Source organism: Pelophylax lessonae (genome assembly GCF_965119305.1).
Source record: "Pelophylax lessonae genome assembly, chromosome: 12".
Taxonomy (NCBI): Eukaryota; Metazoa; Chordata; class Amphibia; order Anura; family Ranidae; genus Pelophylax; species Pelophylax lessonae.
This window is the reverse complement of record NC_138779.1, coordinates 28059626-28080331: the sequence shown is the minus strand read 5'-3', so window position 1 is coordinate 28080331 and position 20706 is coordinate 28059626. Positions and strand designations below refer to the sequence as shown.

Here is a 20706-nt window from a genome sequence, read left to right as displayed (position 1 = left end):
TTTTTGTTCTCACTATAAAATCTTTTTCTTGAAGGAAACCGCTCCCATATATGCTTTTGTTCTCTGGACTTCTTGCTACAGCTGAGCAGGATTGAAACAAGAGGGGTAAAGCCTCTGAAGGATGGCCTCCAGAATTCGTATGTGCCTAGAAGAGATGAACTTGGACATCCTCCAAAATCATCTCTAGTTGAAATGTGAACTGGCAGTCTTTTTTCACTCCAGTGAGCTGCGAGCTGTATCATTCTTTCCCCACAGGCCCGCCTCTGTGCTTGAAATGACCTGACCTGCAGCTCACTGGAGTAAAAAAGAGCACAAGTTTAGAGTGCAGCTAGAGATGAGTTAAGATAGAACTCAAGCTCTTCTCTGGTGCCTCTCTCCTGTAGACAGTGGTGTAACCTTAAATAGAAACTACACTTTTTTTTTTTTTTTAATTAAAGGCTAAGTTCAACTTTAAAAAAAAAATAATAATAATTGAATGCACATGATTTTATAAGTAAAAAATGTGTTTATTAATAATTCATTTATTATTTTTTTTACACTGCAGCCTGCAAAGCATTGCACCCAAGATCAGTGGATCACGGGTGCAATACCAGGCTCCTGCAGAACCTTAGTATGGCTGTCTGCGTGGATGAAGACAGTGCTTGACTTTCTAGACCATAAGTCCAGCTCTGTCTTCACCCAGGCTGGTTCTGCACCTGTCTTTGGATCCTCGGTGCCCGTTATCTTGGCTGTGACTTGCTGCTGTTTCACAGCCAGCTCCCCAATGCACATGTGCAAGATCATGCTACACTTTCATACTCGTCTTGCAGCCTCCTGGGACATGTGATGTGTCCCAGGAGGTTGCGGGCAGGTAGGGGGGCAGGCCAAACTTCCATAAGTCTTGCCTAGATGAGAAATGCAGAAGCAGGGTAAGAAACCTGTCTGAAAAAGGTAACTGCTCCCAGAAAAAAATATTACAGTAGTGGGGTGGAGAAGGGTTAGCGGAGCTATTACTTTTAAATAAAGTTTCTTATTATTAACCACTTAAGCCCCGGAAGATTTTACCCCCTTCCTGACCAGGGGGTTTTTTGCGATTTTTTACTGCGTGATTTTAACGGACAATTGCGCGGTCGTGCGACGCTGTACCTAAACGAATTTCACGTCCTTTTTTTCCCACAAACAGAGCTTTCTTTTGGTGGTATTTGATCACCTGTGCGATTTTTTGATCATGCGCTATAAACAAAAAAAGAGCATAAATTTTGCAAAAATAACAATATTTTTCACTTTTTTTTATATGAAATTCCCCCCAAAAAAAATGTAAAAATCAAAATTTTTTAACATTTTCGGCCAATTTGTTTTACGCTACATATGTTTGGTAAAAAAAATCGCAAAAAGCGTATTTTGATTGGTTTGCGCAAAAGTTATCGCGTTTACTAACAAAGAGAAAGATTTTTGTCATTTTTGGTGTTTTTTTTTAACGAGTAATGGCGGCGATCTGCGATTTTTTTTTTTGCGGTACTGCAACATTGCAGCGGACAGATCGGACCCTTGACTGACATTTTTGACACTTTTGGGGGTACCAGTGACATTACTGCAGTAATCAGTGCTATACATATGCACTGTTACTGTAAAAATGACACTGGCAGGGAAGGGGTTAACTGTATTGGACAGGGAGGGGTTAAGTGTGCCCTAGGGGCGTGATTCTAACTGTAGGGGGACAGGTCTCCTAGTGTAAAAACAAAGATCAACGGTTCTACATAGTAGAACCATCTGATCTTCATTTTTACACAGGGGAGAATGACAGGCGGCTTGTTTACATAAGCCGCTCTGTCTTTCTCCCGCTGTACCGGCGATCGTAGTGTGACCGGCGGACATCGGGTCCGCCGGTCACACGCCCACACTCCTTTGTGAACGAGCCGAGGCGGGCGCGCGCCCGCCCGCTATTGGCTCTAAAAGGAGTGACAGGCGAGCGACGTAGACCTACGTCACTCTGCCTGGCCGGGGCTGACTGCCGCAGTAAATATACTGTGAGCAGTCGGCAACCGGTTAAAGCCCACTTCCTGTCCCATTGCATTTTGGGCGGTTCGGGTGACCCGAATTCCGAACTTTTACCGCAAAAAGTTCGGAATTCGGCCGCATTTCGAACCCCCAATTTTCGGGTCGAACCGATGGTCGACCCCAACCGTTCGATCATCCCTACTTTATAGACCATAAGTCCAGCTCTGTCTTCACCCAGGCTGGTTCTTCGTCGGTCTTTGGATCCCCAGTGCCCATTATCTTAGCTGTGACTTGCTGATGTTTCACAGCCAGCTCCCCAATGCACATGTGCAAGATCATGCTACACTTTTATACTCGTCTTGCAGCCTCCTGGGACATGTGATGTGTCCCAGGAGGTTGCTGGCGGGTAGGGGGGTGGGCCAAACTTCCATAAGTCTTGCCTAGATGAGAAATGCAGAAGTAGGCTAAGGAACCTGTCTGAAAAAGGTACCTGCTCCCAGAAAAAAATAATATTACAGTAGTGGGGTGGAGAAGGGTTAGCAGAGCTATTATTTTTAAATAAAGTTTCTTATTATTAACCCAGCCTTTCTCAGCCTTTTCAACACAGAGGAACCCTTGAAATAACTTTCTAGTTTCAGGGAACCCCTTCTAATGACTATCTACAACTCATGATACGTTAGTGTAAGGGTCAGTGGGAAGAATGCTCCCTACACTTGTGATCATTGGGAAGAGTTCCCCCCTTACAGGTAGCTCTACTATTTAAAGGTGTCAGTGGGAAGTTATCTGAGAGGCAGAATTTTCTCCTTGCTCAAGGAACCCCCAGCAACCTCTGAAGGAACCCTAGAGTTCCATGGAACCCTGGTTGGGAAACCCTGTAATAAGCTGTGTCAACAGACTGCAAGAAAAAAGCTTCACCGTGAGTACAAAAATCATATTGGTTTTTATTCTAAACAGCGCACCCTCTGTGCCTAATGATTACTGAATGTGCCTGGAGTTCCCTTAAATCACTCCACAGGCATCGAAGTCGGTGAAACAATATAGTCCTTGGGTTTTGGGGATAATCCATTGCAGATGCCATATGTGTGTACAATGGTAAGAGAAGTAAATCTATATGTGTTGGCGTTTGCAGCAATTACAGGGGAGTGTTATCAGCTGGAAACATAAAAGGATCTCTGTAAAGTATTTTTTTGCGAAAGTCAGATTTAAATGCTTATAGTTAAGAGCATTCTTTCTCCACATGCATTGTTCCCCTAGTATGACTTTGATTGCTAAATATTTTATTTAAATGTTCTTCTGTAATAAAATAAATGAAGAAAAGGATATAACAATAAAACCGAGCAACTATCAGGAACATTAGAGGCTTAAATATTTAATACTCATATTGAATAATAATCGCAATGAGTAATAACGAGAAGACTTTAAATAAGACAGAAAATAAGCACATATAGACCAAAGATGGAAGACCGCTGGGAGAGCAGAGTTTCCTGCTGTCTTATAAAGAGTAAGGCTGTCACAAAGCAGAGGATGAAGCCCCCATCTGATGCTGGCGTGTGAGCTGCCTGTTATGCAGCTGTACATAAAATAAAGGCCGCCATTGCCGCAAAGCACAGGTTCATTTGGAGAAGCAATAAATGCCCTAACCAGCACATTGTTGGCTGTGTGCAGTGCAGCTACACTTTCTCTGATGGTGGGTTTATGTTTTAGGAACAAAGCATGGAGCTCAGTTTCCCTGTCCTCGTGGCTACTACAACCCCGACCCGAGAACACACAGCCTGGACAGCTGTTTGCCATGTACCCCAGGACATTACTGTGGTGTGGAAGGTCTTGGTACGATGTCTGGCAAATGTGATCCCGGTGAGTGAAATTTAAAGTAATGAATGAAATACTGGAGCTGCCTTTGCTGACCTTTTTATCAAGTAACTGGTTTCATGCCAGTCAAGGAGTACAGAGTAGGAATGAGCCATCTGTACCTGGGTTCATTTCACGTTTTGCAGAACATAACTTGAACCCCATTAAAGTCAACAGGAGCCGATTGAACCCCGTTAAAGTGATTCTAAAGGCACAGTTTTTTTTTTGTAAAATAAAATAAAGATGTTATACTTACCTGCTCTGTGCACACAGCTGTCCCTTTCCTCCTCTTCTGGATTCCCCCACCGGCAATGTCCGCTGTTCCTGCATGTGTCGCCATAGCAATTTGTGTGCTATGGGGTACAAACGTGTGGGCACGCTCCCGATGAGAGTCTGATATAGATAGTAATAGGGACCCCACTGCTTCCTTAGCAACCACTGACAGAAAGCTGTCATAGAGAGTAACATTGTAAATACCACTACTCTATATCATTTAGATCAGGGATTACCAAACTGCGGCCCTCCAGTTGTTCAGGAACTACAATTCCCATCATGCCTAGCCAGGTATGTGAATGTCAGTGTTTTACAATGCCTCATGGGATGTGTAGTTCTGCAACAGCTGCAGGGCCGTAGTTTGGGAATCCCTGCTTTAGATTGTAAGCTCCATCCTACCTTGTTTCCCCAAAAATAAGCCCAGTCTTATATTAACTTTAGGCACAAAAAATGCATTAGGGCTTATTTTCAGGCGATGTCTTTTTTGTCCCCTGTCTTCTCTCCCCCTCTCCCTCCTTGTCAGCTCAGGAGTCAACATCCCTGTAATCTCCAAAATAAACTCTAGTTAAAGTCCTTGTAAAATCATTTATTCCACTCTGTAAATGGATTATATAATGTCCAGTGTGTGTCTTTATTTAATGTTATAGAAAATACCTTATTTACAGCATTGCTGGGCGCTCACATGACCCGCCGGAGCGCTTCTTTCCCGCTCCGAGCACTACTGGCGAGGGAGATGCCTGGATCCCCACTGACGTCGGCCCCGCTTCGAGCACTGCAGGGGGAGGGGCCATTGACATCAGCCGGGAGGAGGAGAGCTCCGGCGGGTCACATGAGCGCCCAGTGGCACTGTATATAAGGTATTTTCTACAATTATGTTACATACAGACACACCCTGGACAATATATCATACTTTTACAGCGCAGATAACATGATTTTACAAATATTTCAACTAGGGCTTATTTTCAGGGTAGAGCTTATATTGCAGCCATCCTAGAAAACCGAGATAGGTCATATTTTCCAGGTAGGTCCTATTTTCAGGGAAACACTGTATTTTGAATTGAACTATATTGTAATTGTACTGTCACCCTCTACATTGTAAAGTGCTGCGTAAACTGTTGGCACTATATAAATTCTGTATGATGATAATATGATGTATAACATCTACTGAATGGGCTAAAAGTCTGATGTTTGGATAAAAGCCCATACAGATGAAGTTTGGTCCAAACATGTTCTGGCAGAACCCTGAGCTTATCCCTATTACAGAGTCCCTGGCGCTCATAAAAAACAAAGTGCAGTTGGAAGTACTTACCTGCATACTTGTTTTGGGACAATAAGTGTCAGAATAACATAGTCAACATGACCATCAGCATACATTTTCAGATAGCATCAATGGCAGCATCCATGATCTCTCTGCCAGGTTTACATAAAAAAACATGTTAGCGTTTTGTAAAACATTTCACAGTACTGTAGATCCAGCCAAATGTTTTATAGGCCCCGTATTCTCTCTCTCACTTTTTAGGTTGGTTTTGTGTTTCTGCGGCTTGGACCCCTCAGCCATTTGATCTGGACAATTACACCAGTGCTAACTGCTTGTGTCCTGCCACTGCCACTGGGGGGAAGTGTCTGCCTGGTTTTTACTGCCCTGGAGGAGCCACTGAGCCCATTTCATGTTCTCCAGGATCATACTGCGAGGAGGCTGGTAGGTATACAGTAAATAAAATCTATGAAAGACACATTTTTTACAGATCATGGTGGGATAAGTGTAATGATGTGCAATACTTTTAGCCTTATTTTTGATTGCGCTTATGGCTCCTACATTTGTCAGCTCCTTCCCTGATAATTAGCTGACTGTGAAAAAAAAACCTGGACATCTTCTTTAATGAATCAGTATACCACCCGTAAAGGATATACTTGGGTACTCACCAACAATGGTTGCCTGCGATATGTCCATGGCTTTCTTTGGAGAATCATTTTTTTTATTCCCAGATACTGGCAAGCCACTGAGTCATAAAATATGGAGGACTCTAAAGAATAGATCAAGTTGGGACTCCACTTACTTATACTTTCATTCTTTAGTCAAGATTGGTAAAAATGTGTTCTGTCTCTATGCTTGGGAGTCTTTCTAATGAAACAATCCTTAGTAATATTGGCACACGTAAAACACCCCAGCAGTAGGTGGAATAACCCCAGTGAACAAAAAAAGGCAGGTTTTCCCAAACTAAAAGCAGCTCACACTCCTAGGCATTGCTTTTTGTTTTTTAATATCTTTATGCCTTGCTCTGTGCCTTGTTTAAGGTCTTGCGCTTCCATCTGGCGAATGTGCTGCTGGCTATTTCTGTATAAGTGGTGCTACAACTCCAAAGCCTACAGACTCCATTCAGGGCAATGTCTGCCCCCCTGGCACCTTTTGCTGTAAGTAAAATCAATGCCATTAATATTTTACTTATCCTTGACCAGCCTTTGTCTACTTGTTCATCTTCTTCCTTATGTTTTCAGCAATTGGGTCTAATCACCCACAGTTGTGCCCAGCTGGTACTTTCTCTGCAGACTACAGTTTAGGCAATGTGTCTCAATGTAAACTCTGCCCTGCGGGGTATTACTGTCAGAGCCCTGGCATTACATCACCTACAGGACAGTGCTCAGAAGGTGAGAAACATGAAGACATAAATAGTCATGTGAATTAGAAAGTGCTATATGCATTCATAAATAATTTTCTTCTTTTATTATACTTTCATATTTATATTATGGTAATTATCCTCAAGGTTCTAAATTTGTATATTCTGCCCTTGCTTTTTTTAGCCATTAAGACGTTACCTTATGTTAAAGATTTTTTTATTAAAATAAATAAAAGGTTATACCTACCTGCTCTGTGCAACAAAATTGCACAATATCTCATCCACTTTGGTGGTCCCCCACTGGCGATGTCCTCTCCTGCTCCCTGGGAATGCCCCCATAACAAGTCATGTACTATAGGTGCACCCATACAGGTGCACCTCTGAGCCAGGCTGTGTGCGTCCATAGACACACACAACATAACTCAGCCATACCTGGCTACTTTCTCCACTGCAGGTGGTGATCTTTCACAGCAGTACCGCAGCTGGAGAGGCAGTCAAGAGGAACATAGTGCCTCTGTGGTTTTCTGAGTCACTGGAGAAACATGTAACAAACAAAAGAGAAAACAGGCGCCTCTGAGTTAAGAATCAAGGTAAGTATGAGCAGACAAGATGGGTCCTTCCGGTGTTCATGTGGAGGCTGGGGCTTGGAGTCATCACTGTGGGTCTGTAATCCTCTCCTCTCTTCCTCTTCCTGTCCAGCAGGAAGTGGAGGGTGTCACAGCAGTGAGATGGAGGCTTGGACAGCAGGGTGAAACCGCAGTGAGATGGAGGCTTGGGCCGCACGGTGGCCGTGATGCTTGCCCACAGGATCTTCCGGCGTAATGACTGACGCGTTTCCGAGCATGCGCACTGTGGGGGGAAAACAGCGCGCGCTCCTTTTTCAAAGTCGGATGTAAAGGGAAAAGAGAAGGACCAATTTATGTGTTCCGGGACAATGCCCTCTGGTGGTAAAGTTATAAAATTACTAGCAAAGTAAACATGACTCTACGTTATAGCTGTATGAGGAACAATGCCCTCTGGTGGTGAAGTTATTAAATTACTATCAAAGTAAACATGACTCGACGTTATGGCTGTATGAGGAACAATGGTCCCTCTAGAGGTCAAACCAGTAAGAAATAAAAATAAACAATAATATACATGTGATACGATGCATGAAGAGAATAATGCCATGGACAAATGTCCCGGAACACATAAATTGGTCCTTCTCTTTCCCCTTTACATCCGACTTTGAAAAAGGAGCGCGCGCTGTTTTCCCCCCACAGTGCGCATGCTCGGAAACGCGTCAGTCATTACGCCGGAAGATCCTGTGGACAAGCATCACGGCCACCGTGCGGCCCAAGCCTCCATCTCACTGCGGTTTCACCCTGCTGTCCAAGCCTCCATCTCACTGCTGTGACACCCTCCACTTCCTGCTGGACAGGAAGAGGAAGAGAGGAGAGGATTACAGACCCACAGTGATGACTCCAAGCCCCAGCCTTCACATGGACACCGGAAGGACCCATCTTGTCTGCTCATACTTACCTTGATTCTTAACTCAGAGGCGCCTGTTTTCTCTTTTGTTTGTTGCATGTTTGGAGATCGCTTCTGCTCCCCAACAGGCTGGCCCTGAGCATCCAGACTATTTCCTCATCTCACCTTAAGACTTTATCATAGCCTTCATGTGCTACTATATGGACTATCGTTTTTATGTAGTGCTAACAGCTTGCGCCACTTGTTCCATTTCTTGACTGGAGAAACATGTGACTGCAGCAGCCATCTTGGGTCAGAAAGAGCCTACTTAAAAGAGAAATATGGGTTTTTCTTTTTATTAAAAAAATCATACTTACATAGGTGGATGCAGCATCGGTCCAATGCTGCATCTGTTCCCTGGCGCCTCTAAGATTGAGAACCAAGCGATCTAACACCGCCAATCTTTCGGTTCTCAGAGCTCCCTGAGCAGAGAGCTGGTGACTGTCAGTAGCTCTCTGCTCTGCTCCCACCTGCGCTCACTGGAGAGCTTGGCTGTGGAGAGGGCGGTAGAGGTGGGTTCAGGCGCTCAGTGGCTCACTGAGAGGCTGAGCTGGGTGCCGGTCCAGGCATGTGGGCAGATCCCGACCATATGGTTGCAATCCTTCCCAAGCCTGGACTGGCTTTATGACATCAGCCAACAGCAGGACTGACAGCTGACAGTGGGCTGACTGCTTCAGTCTGCTGAAAATGGGTCACAGGAATGCAGAATAAACTGTTCACTGGCAGTACTTCTCCATTTAAGGCCCTGGCGCACATTTTGCGAGTGGGCAAAGTAGCGAAAAGTACCCTGTCTGTTAGACACAGTACTAGTGTGATAGCGAAAGGTTCCTGACAAGGAGGGAAAGTGTAGGGTCACATGCCTTCTGGGCACCTTCCCGATTCGGCACTAGATGGCCAGGCTGCATTCTGCCCTCTCTCAACAGACACAGTCAGTCCAGGCTGGAATCTGCTACTTTCATGTTGCATGAAACTGTGAGTGCACACGGTTGGGTAGCCTTCCCATCGGGTTCGTTGTGGACCGTGTTACTGCATTACTTCAATATAGTTTTCTGTCGCACCTGTATGTGTGAATTATTGCCTCTGCACCACGCTGCACCACCCCAACACGCCCCTCGCTCTCTCCTCACAGAATTTGACTGACAGCAGCAGGTACTTATGGCCCCCGCTGCTGCCTGTGTCTCCTGTGAGACCATGAAGTCAGTGGAGCTGTGCTATAGTAGGGACAGCGCTGGATCATTAAGGGGGCAGGGAAGTGTTTATGGCGGGAAGAATTGGAGCGGGGGGGGGTGGGGGCAGAAAAAGCTAGTGGCATGTTTTTACCTTATTACAGGGAATGCATTAAGGTAAAATGCCTTTTGTCTTTAGAACCACTTTAACCACTGAAGGACCACCCCACATACATATACTGCAACAGGACGGCCCTTTAGCGAAAAATCATGTACCTGTAAGCGATTTTTTTTCTTCCGGGTTTGGGACGCATGCGCAGGCCATCGGGGACCCATTCCTGCTGTGATTAGACACCGCGAGAGCCAATCAGTGGGTCTGGCGGGACCCGCCGATCGTCCCCAAGGCAGACAGAGCAGCGGTCTGCCTATGTAAACAAGGCAGATTGTCTTCTCCTGTCACAGAATGGCAGAGATCTTGTATTTCTGCTAAGCAGGAACATGGATCTCTGTCTTCTTACGGTACAAGTCCCCCCCCCCACAGTTAGAAAGCACTCCCAGGGAACACATTTAATCCTTTGATTGCCGCTGATGTTAATCCCTTTCCTGCCAGTGTCATTAGTACAGTTACAGTGTATATTATTTAGCACTTATCACTGTAATATTGTCACTGGTCCCCAAAAAAGTGTTAAAAGTGTCACTTGGTGTCTAAATTTGTCCGCCACAATGTAACAGTCCCGCTATAAGTCGCTGATCACCGCCATTACTAGTAAAAAAAAAAATCAATAAAAATTCCATAAAAATATCCCAAAGTTTTTTAGACGCTATAATTTTTGCGCAAAACCAATCTATAAACACTTTTTTTTAGGAATTTTTTTACCAAAAATATGTAGCAAAATACATATTGGCCTAAATTGATGAAGAAATTTGATTTTTTACATTTTTTATTGGGTATGTTTTATAGCATAAAGTAAAAAAAAATATTATTTACTCTGATGGGAACACCTGATTTAAAAGGGAACCCTGATGGAGACACCGGTTGTAAGGGGGCACACTGAGGGGGACACCTGATGTAAGAGGGCACTCTGATTGGAGAACCTGATCTATGGGGAACTCTAATGGACACACCTGCTTTAAAAGGTCATTCTGATGGGGAAACCTGATCTAAGAGGGCACTCTGATGAGGGAACCACATCTATAGGTGCACTCTGGTGAAAGCACCTGATCTGAGGGGGCACTCTGATGGACACCCCTGATTTAAAAGGGCACCCTGATGGAGACACCTGATGTAAGGGGGCACTCTAATGGGGACACCTGATGTAAGGGGGCAGTCTGATGGGCACATCTGATGTAAATGGGCACTCTGGGCTCACTTGATGTACTGGCCACTCTGATGGGCACACCTGATATAAAGGGGCACTCTGATGGGCACACCTGATGTAAATGGGCACGCTTGATGTAAAGGGGCACTCTGGGTTACTTGATGAAAGGGGGCACTCGGGGGCACTCTGATGGGCAAATATAATGTAAAGGGGCACTCTGATTTGGATACTTGAGGTAAGGGGACATTCTGATGGTGACATCATATATATTTTTAAATGATTTACTATGACTACAATATATCTGAGTCACAACACAAACATGAGATGCAGACCTCAGCTAGAAGAATATTGTAGAGACCTGAACCTCCTTAAATTTTAATAAATTACCTCTGTTCTAGAGTAAAATATCATTAACACATCTCACCTGTTTCTCACAGGTTATTACTGCCCTGAAGGACAGGCATTGCGTGATAGCTTCCCATGTCCGCCTGGACATTACTGTCCACGAGGGAGCTCAGAGCCTACCCCTTGTCAATCTGGCTTCTACCAGAATGAAGGTAGACAAGCCATGTGCCAGCTCTGCAAGGCAGGTATGTATTATGAGGGTATGAACAGGCATTCCTTCGATTGGTTCCAGTATTGTCAGGGAGGGAACAGTTACTGATTTGGCAAACTTTTCCGATCTTAAAAAATGATCTGTTCTTGAAGTGGTTAATGAATCAACAGTGGCAGTGATCAATAAAATATACAAATTCCAAGTCAGGAAGGAAACTTTACATGTTATCACTCACTGTAGCTCTGCTCCCTGCAGTGCCTTATCTCTCCTGCACAATGACCAACAAGGGGCACAAGCAATGACTGTCCACCTTTATTTCCATGAACTGAAATGCTGCACTAATTTTTGTATCACTATTAAATTTACAAAATCAGGATATTCTCTAAATACAGACGATGGATATTTGATGACATTCTTCCTGTGTTGACATGTATTTGAAATAATTAAAAATTTGTTTTCTTCTGTCTTTCTTCTTTTAATAATTTGTATTTTCCTATTTTTTATTCAGGGTACTATTGTGAGTTTGGAGAGGTGCCCGTCAGTGACCTTGCACAGTTTTTGTGCCCACAAGGGTATTTCTGCCCTTCAGGAACGCAGTTCAGCAGTCAGTACAGCTGTCCCCCGGGAACGTACGGGCCCAGGCGTGGTGTCTTCAGTGTCACAGCATGTGTACTCTGCCCATCTGGCAAATACTGCAGACACCCAGGACAAGCAGAGCCCACAGGTTAGATGAGTAGAAAACTATTTCTATTAACAAATATTAATTTTATGAAGTCTCAAGAAGACCTAAAATGTGTCTTGTAGGGAACTGTTCTGCAGGATACTGGTGTAAGGAGGGGGCTGTAGAGGAACACCCACAAGATGGCCTATCCGGTGAACTCTGCCCACGGGGACATTATTGCCCTGAAGGTATTCTGAAGACAAAAACATTTCCCTTCCACAAACAAAGGAGATACGTTATTTATATATGATTATATTTTTTATTTCTAGGGACACATTCCCCACTGCCATGTCCTGCTGGCACCTGGTCAGATACTGAAGGTCTGAGAAGCCAAACAGAATGCGAGCCTTGTCCTGGAGGGCATTACTGTAACAGTAGTGGACAGACCACCTTTTCAGGGCAGTGTGCCCCAGGGTGAGAGAGATATTTCTAATTGTTACCTCAGACTTGTATACTCTAACTGCTTCCATGCTATTTTGTTTGATTCTTAAAACAGTGGAATCTGGACACTAAAGGTAAATGGGCTGAACGTGTTCTTTGGGTGTCTTCTTCTAATTTTTGAGAAAAGTGGAAAAATAGCCCTGGACCTGTAGGTTTATTTTTTTTCGTTATCTTAAGGTATTAATGTTGGTGTGAGTGATCTGGTTCCTGGGCAGGCAGCTTCTACACCCTAGACGATCTCCACAGTCTCTTTGGATTGTAGTGTAATATACGAATAATTGAAATTTAAGTGCTAAGCCACTACTAAGTGGTCCAGATAAAACTTTATTCCATTAGAGGTCAGGGGTATAGATCAAGAAAAAAAAACAATGCTTTTCGGGGGTCTATGTGTCCCCTTCATTAGGGCTTGATTGGCAAACAAGTGAACAAACCAGTAGTGAACTGGACCTACGATGGTATTTATTCTACTGTGAGTTGAAAGCACAGGCCTAATCAGCAGCTTGTTTGGCCAAAATTTGGACAGAGTTCAGTCAGATCCAAATTTGTACAGTGAGCTACACATTCGCAGCTTACCGGACAAGGGCAGACAGGCAGGTAAGTAACTTGCAGAAGAGACAAAGCATGTCTCTTCTGCATTCAAATTCCTTTCTGTTCGCCCATCTTTAATTCTGGCCTCAAGTTCCACTTTAACAATGTAGTTAAGCTGTTACACACCAAAATAGTAGACACATCGTGTTCCACAGGGATCACAAACTGTTCACAATAATCACATTAGCAAGACTGACTATTAGGAAATGTCTGTAATTCTCGGAGTCACGTAGACAGGAATGTTTCTGAGATATATACTGTAGTGGTGCTGTTCATGCCACATCCAATCCATGCCTTGCTATTTCCTTTGTGTTGCATCACAAATGTGGGAGTGCTAATGTGATGAAACATATCTCTCTTGCCTTTGTTGCTCTGCCTGATTGTGTCTGTTTCAGATCTAATTACTATGCAGTTTTCACCAACAAAACACTAGACTGAGAGACCCAGGGATTGTGGGATATTTAGTTTCTGCACAGTAAGTGTAATTTCTTAGACTACGGACAGAGGTCATGCATTTGCTCCAGAGCTTAGTAAACGGGGGAAGCTTCACTTTGCAAAGAATACCCAATCACATGCGAGGAACATAAACTGCATTTTTTTTCTTGCACATGATGGGATGATGGAAGCTCTGGAGAAACTGCACTTGCAGATTGCAATGGCACTTGGCTTTCATTAAATTTGCCTTTATAAATCAACCTCAGTGTGTGCATTAGTGTTTTACCCTCTTTTTCCTTCACTATAAGCCCATGATCGAAACATTTTGAAAATTCATGTATTTCAGATATTATTGCACTGGTGGGTCTAAAATATCAACTCCCAATAATGACAACGCTGGAGGTATGTGCCCTCCTGGTCATTACTGCCCTTTTGGATCTGCCAGTCCGGTACCTTGCCCACCTGGAGCTTATACTCTGCAGAGTGGAGCTACGGAATGTAACATCTGCCCTGCTGGCAAATATTGTTTGCCAGAAATGATACCCCAGCTGTGCCCTAGAGGTAAGTAGACAGAAATTGTATACAGTACACTGTCATTCTTTTGCAGTATCCACTTTGGTTACTGGTTATTGTCCAAAGCATAAAGTCTTATACTAATTGTCTGTGCAGGTTTCTTCTGTCCCCAAGGGACGGGTCTAGACTGGATGGCTTGCCCTCCTGGGACGTACAGCTCAGAGCTAGGCCTGAAAAGTGCTGCTGGCTGCAGATTGTGCGATGGTGGCAAGTACTGCATTTTCCATAACGCCACCAGTACCAGTGGAGACTGTGCTGCAGGCTATTACTGCACTTCTGGATCCCAACTGCCAAATCCAGAACTGGAGCTACCAGGTGACTTATCACAAGAAAAAAATGTAACTAAGAACTGCCATGCAGGATTTAAATTTATTGGCCTAAAAAGCATAAATACATTACTCGGAGGGTAAATGGAGTATGCTGGTACTTGTAGTTCTTTAGCTCTTGGAGGGCCACAGATTTACAAGGACTAGTACAAACAAAGCGAAAGATTTCAGTAAAATGTAATATTTTAAGCAAAGCCCTATATAGTGGAGCAGACATCCCCCTCCTGCTGCTGGCAAAACCCTATGACTGTGCAGCCAAGAATCCTGAGAGCTGAGCCAGTTCTGTATATCTTCTGGCACTTGCTTATCTGTTTCACACATGGATTAACAGACTGGTATTCATGTTTTTGTGTTTAGGATCTGCTGGTCCATGCCTATCTGGTCATTATTGTACACTGGGTAGCATTGTCCCCACTCCTTGTCCAGTTGGCACCTTCAGCTCAAGAACGAAGCTACATTCTGAGGTAGAGCAACTGGTAGTGATTATGTATGTAATTCATCACAGCTTTTACTGTCACTGTCCATATTTAGAAATCAACACAAGAGCATCATACAGTACACAACTTTTGTACATTATTATGTATAAACAAGAATCTAACATTTTTGTTCTTTGTAATAGTCTGAATGTTCTCCGTGCTCACCTGGACATTTCTGTGATGCCCCCGGCCTTGTGATACCAGCTGGACAGTGTGATGAGGGTTTCTATTGTGTGTTATCTTCTGCCTCTCCACAGCCGCTCTATGTGAGCCCTACGGGGGGCCCATGTCCTTCAGGTAAAGGGTTTGTGATTGTAATTATCAATACAAACATTATTAGAGAGATTTAGCAATAACCTGTTGTGTGACTATTTCAGGCCATTTTTGTCCTCCCGGATCCGTTTTTCCTCATCCATGTCCTGCAGGAACATACAGCCCCATAGAAAGACAAGTTGTGTGTAATCTTTGTATGGAAGGGTAAGGATCAGTTCTACTACAGAGATCTGGCAGAGACCTAATGATGTTTCCTGAATGTCTGTTACCAGCCATGTGTAAATATGTGATGACTGGTTAGCACTTTCTTTCGCTGCAGGTTCTTTTGTCCTGGAAACACCTCATCACTGGAAGGTAAAGAATGCCATCCTGGGTTCTACTGCCCTGCAGGGACGTTCACTTCTGACCAGTTTCCCTGTCCCAGAGGCACATATAACCCACACAGTGGGGGTCATCTGTTGGAGGACTGCTTGCCATGTGATCCAGGTAACATTTGGAGAGACATGAAGTAGTGTAACCATAGTTCTCTATTCCGAATCCTTATATAGGTGTGATAGGTGGTGGGACAAATAATATGTTCCATGCGAAGAAGATAGTTAATGCTTACCTCTCCCGCTACAAATGCTATCAATCTCTTCGATAGTGAAGAGAAACCTCTGGCTGAATATAGCCAGATGTGGACTCTTTCCTGTGCAGGTATGCTTGGGCAACCACAAGTCTGAGTTAGGAATTGCCAAGTTTTTTTAAGTAAAGCTTTTGAAATTTTGTCTTTTCCTTGTCTGAATTTACTTAAGGGTTGTAATGCAAGTAACCAGCACACATAGTCTACAGTTTGGATCTGCTAAGCAGATTGGGGTATGAAGACAGCAGTACAAAAGTTAAAACAATGTGAAGACACAAGTGGTTACCAAGGGTAACAAAGGCTTCTCTAGCAGCCTGTCATAGGCATGTACAAGTGATAGGTGGGACAGCTTCTTGCAGGAGGAGGAGTTGTCGACACACTCACCGTCTCCCATAGCTACGGGAGCAGATCAGCACCGCAGAGGTACTTAGCCTGTGCAAAGGTACAGAACAGCAAGAGTTAGGTGAAGTGCTCACATGGAGTCCGCACTAGGTGCACGCTGGACAGGTGGAAAGGGCATTGGCTCTGCCTGTTCCTCATAAATGCATCAGTGTCCATGAGTGTATAATATATCAAGAGAGCTTATTAAGGTTCAGTCATTTTTGCAGCAAAGGTACCCTATGTATAAGGCAGCGACCCTATCCTTAGTACCTAGTGTAGCCCAGCAGAACCTACCCCGGGCTAGGCTTCTCATGTGTCCCTTGCTTGTCCCCCACCAAGGAGGGAAACATGGAGGATGTGACTACCACCCTATCACACTATCCTCACAAGCTGAGATAAGGGTTACCAGGAAATGGATACAATGAATTGTATGGTGAAGATACTTAAGCCAGTGGTTTCACTTTACTGCTCAATGTCACAAGAGAGCTGAGTAATAAAAGTCACAATTATATTAGTCACTGTAAGTATTTGTTTTCTTTTTTGTTCCAGGGCATTACTGTGACACACCTGGACAGACACAGGTGACAGGAAACTGCTCAGAAGGTTATTACTGTACCCATTCTGCAAAGTCTCCAACCCCGAACCAAGAGATTCTGGGAGATGTGTGTCCCCTGGGACATTATTGCCCTTTTGGCTCTGCTGTTCCTCACCCTTGTCCTACAGGTTCCTATAGCAACACTACGGGAAATGTTGGACCTGAAGCCTGCATTCTGTGTGAGCCAGGTAAAGTAATCATTTTTATTTGATCCATTGTTATTTACAGAGCCAGATCATCCACCAGGCAATTTAGACAAGAGCCTACTGCCTATGAAAATTTCAGGAGGCCCATATACAACCTTTAATGCTCTTGGTAAAACTAGGGGGATATCACTATTGGCCAAAGATGTGCACCTGCCTAGCTCTTTGCCTGTTGCAAACATATCAATGTCAATCAAAGGACTGTGGGGACCAAGGCCTCTATCTTACCTATAGCTCCAGCCTGCCCTAATATGTCTCTGGTTAATGGCAATGCTTGCTTAAATCTCAATCTGTTTTATTATGAGTTCTAATATTTTTTTTTTTAGGACAATTCTGTGACAAACCTGGCCTGGCAACTCCAAGTGGCCTCTGTGATGATGGATACTTTTGCTCCCAAGGCTCCTTGTGGTCTCGTCCCTCTGAGGTAAATATCCATAACAGGCAATGGCTAGAAATGTATTACATGGCTACTGTGTTTCCTCCTCTATAATTCATGTATAATCTTCTTACTAGATATCTACCAATGGAGGCCCCTGCCCTGCAGGTCATTTCTGTCCTAAGGGAAGTCACACTCCCCAGCCTTGTGCTCCAGGAACATTTTCACAGTCTATAGCTCAACACAGATGTTCTGATTGTCCAGAGGGATTTTATTGTCCTGCACAGTCATCTAATGTAACCATCTGCCCTGAAGGTACAAAATAATGATTAATCCTTCCAGTCTGAGCAGTGTGTTGCATTTGTTTGACACATCTCTAGGAAACAACATGTTGTGGAGAAAAAAGACCTCTTTAAATGTACTAGGCAGATGTAGTGAAAGTTATGGGGGGAGCTATAAAAGTAGGACATCCCAAAAAAAAGGTTTGGGGAAATGGAACAATGAGACCGGGATTAAAAGGCAAGAGGTAATTTGTTACTTTTTTTTCTGTAGGACATTACTGCCCAATGAAGACAGAATATGCAGCACAGTACCCATGTCCTCCGGGTACATTCAATGGCATTCAGGGAGCTACTGACATTGGCACATGCCTGCCCTGCCCACCTGGAAGGTTTTGTTCCAGACCCGGACTGGAGAGACCAGAAGGATATTGTGCCCCTGGCTGGTTCTGCCATGCAGAATCAGTTTCTGAGAAACCTACCCACTTCTCTGAGTCTTCAGGTAAAATGTACAAGTTTGGTCTGATTAAACTACACAAAAATGTTTCTTTCATTTGTTTATTAATAGTCATGTTCCTTGGGCTTGCTTTGAGTTTCTGAAAGAATAAATATAGATTAAAGTGAACCTGTTCTCTAATTTAAAAATAAAAGGCCTGCCATAAAGTGGAACTGTGGACAAAATCATAAATTACAACTAGTATGCAGTTTGTAAATAGCATTACCGCAGTAGTCTTTGATTTTCCGAGTCCCCACCCCACACTGCTTACTGACTGTGACAGAGGAAAGTTATCTTACAATGATACCCACAGCAAGGAGTGGGACCGAAGCCTGGCTGGTCCACACCCAAATGGAAAAATGGCTTACTGAAAGGAGATTGCATAGTCCCTGCACTTTCCCTACTCCTATGGAACCTCTCCCTGTTTCTGTGCACTGTTTCTGATAGACGAGGAACCTGTCCCTACAGGAACAAATCAGGGATCCAGGGCTTTAAACAGGCTCTGCCCTCACCCAAGTTGGCCGCAGAGGTCATAAAGGGCACCAGCATCAAATTGGACAGCCCCTGGTGACAGCAGGAGATCATAGAGGAACCAAGTTCCTCACGGCTTCCTTCCCCTTATGCATTGCCGCTTCGGTTGAGCGCCACCTAGAGTGGGGAGTACAGACTGCACCTGCCTTTTAAGCAGTTTAAAGGCTTCAGACGAAAAAATGTAAAACACGTAACTTTAGAAGAGCAATTTTTCCAAGGATGAGGGCTGCTTTTCAAGACTTAGACTGGGAGGGAATATTGGCATAGATGAACACAGAACAGAAAAGGGAGTTCTTCAAAAAGACTGTATGTGAACTCACTGCAAAGTATATTCCCATAAGCAATAAGTTTAAAAGGCTAAAAAAAAAAACCTATGTGGCTCACGGCTAAAATAAAAAAGAAAAAACTATAAATAGTAAGAAAAAAGTTTTTGTTAAAAAATACAAAAATTGAAGGAACACAGGAGTCATTGTTTAAATGTTACAAAGAATATAACAAGATATGTAAAAAGAAAATCAAGGATGCAAAACTTCAACACGAAAGACAGATAAAAGATAGTAGAACAAACCCCAAAAAACTCTTTAAATATATTAATAGTAAAAAGGTCAAGTCTGAGCATGTAAGCCCTTTACAAAATAATCTGGAGTGGGTGACTGGGGACAAAAAGAAGGCAAACTTATTAAATACTTTCTTCAGCTCTGTTTATAAAGGAGCATGGGGGAGCTCATAACCAGATGGCATCCACCAACAAATCCTAAAACAATTGAGCTCTGTCATTATAAAACCATTGTTTCTAATTTTTAGGGACTCTTTAATGACTGGAATAGTATCACAGGATTAGCTTAAGGCCAATGTGATATCCATATTTAAAAAGGGATTAAAGTCTTTACCAAGTAACTATAGACCTGTTAATTTAACTTTTATAGTCGGGAAAATACTCGAGAGTTTAATAAAGGACCACATCGATGATTTCTTGCTGGAAAAATAGTATTTTAGGCAACAGACAGTATGGATTCATGAAAGACAGAAGCTGTCAAACAAACCTAATTTCATTTTACGAGGAGGTAAGTAAAACCTTGGACAGAGGGGGGGCTGTGGACGTGGTATACTTGGATTTCGCAAAAGTGTTCCCCACCCACGGCTAATGTGTAAGGTAAAGTCTACAGGCTTGAAAAGATCAGTTTGTAAATGGATAGAAAATACCATATTTAGAGAGTAGTGGTTAATGATTCTTACTCATTCTTAGAATGATCTAAGGTTATCAGTTACCCCAAGGTTCAGTTGGGACCCTTACTTTTAAATATATTTATAAATGATATAGGGTCTGAGATTAAAAATATAATTTCAGTCTTTGCAGATGACACCAAGTTTTGCAGTGGAATAACTTCCTTACAGAATGTCTCCAACTTACAAGCCGACCTCAATGCATTGTTTCATTGGGCAACTATGTCGCAAATGAGGTTTAATGTTGATAAATGTAAAGTTATGCAGTTGGGAGTTAAGAATATGCATGCATCATACATAATAGGGTGAGTACAACTGGGGGAATCAATGGTGGAGAAGGATCTGGGGGTTTTGGTAGATTATAAACTTAATAACAGCGAGCAAAGTCCTTTCTTGCATTAACAAAGGCATGGACTCCAGAGAGAGAGAGAGAGATATCATTTTCCCCTGTACAAACCATTAGTAAGACCTCATCTGGAATATGCAGTTCAGTTTTGGGCTCCAGTTCACAAAAAGGATATCGGGGAACTGGAGAAAGTTCAGAGGAGAGCAACCAACCTGATAAGAGGCAGGGAGGAGCTCAGCTATGAGAAAAGATTAGAGGAACTGAATTTATTCTCTCTTGAGAAGGAGATTAAGGGGGGATATGATCGCCTTGTAAAAATACATAAGTGGTCCATATAGTTAACTTGGTGTTGAGTTATTCACTTTAAGGTCATCACAGGGGACAAGGGGCACTCTTTACATCTGGAGGGAAATAGATTTTATCTCCAAATACGGAAAGGGTTCTTCACAGTAAGAGCAGTGAAAATGTGGAATAGACTCCCTCCAGAGCTAGTTCTGGCCAGCTCAGTACATTGCTTTAAAAAGGCCTGGATTCTTTCCTAAATGTATATAAATAACT

The 20706-nt window shown here is 43.3% G+C and overlaps 1 protein-coding gene across 1 annotated transcript in view; it reads left to right on the top strand.

The window, feature by feature from the left end:
• The window catches only part of LOC309568829 (uncharacterized protein), a gene marked incomplete at its 5' end in the record, with an annotated part of 291543 nt that overhangs the window by 83654 nt on the left and 187183 nt on the right, over window positions 1-20706 (top strand). The window contains 18 exons of the mRNA XM_082274615.1: window positions 3682-3831; window positions 5618-5797; window positions 6394-6510; window positions 6595-6744; window positions 11145-11297; window positions 11772-11987; window positions 12068-12172; window positions 12254-12398; window positions 13795-14009; window positions 14118-14336; window positions 14705-14811; window positions 14967-15120; window positions 15201-15300; window positions 15416-15582; window positions 16649-16882; window positions 17224-17321; window positions 17411-17588; window positions 17826-18053. Coding sequence (XP_082130741.1) covers window positions 3682-3831; window positions 5618-5797; window positions 6394-6510; window positions 6595-6744; window positions 11145-11297; window positions 11772-11987; window positions 12068-12172; window positions 12254-12398; window positions 13795-14009; window positions 14118-14336; window positions 14705-14811; window positions 14967-15120; window positions 15201-15300; window positions 15416-15582; window positions 16649-16882; window positions 17224-17321; window positions 17411-17588; window positions 17826-18053 — 2916 coding nt within the window. The remainder of the gene's footprint in view (window positions 1-3681; window positions 3832-5617; window positions 5798-6393; window positions 6511-6594; window positions 6745-11144; window positions 11298-11771; window positions 11988-12067; window positions 12173-12253; window positions 12399-13794; window positions 14010-14117; window positions 14337-14704; window positions 14812-14966; window positions 15121-15200; window positions 15301-15415; window positions 15583-16648; window positions 16883-17223; window positions 17322-17410; window positions 17589-17825; window positions 18054-20706) is intronic.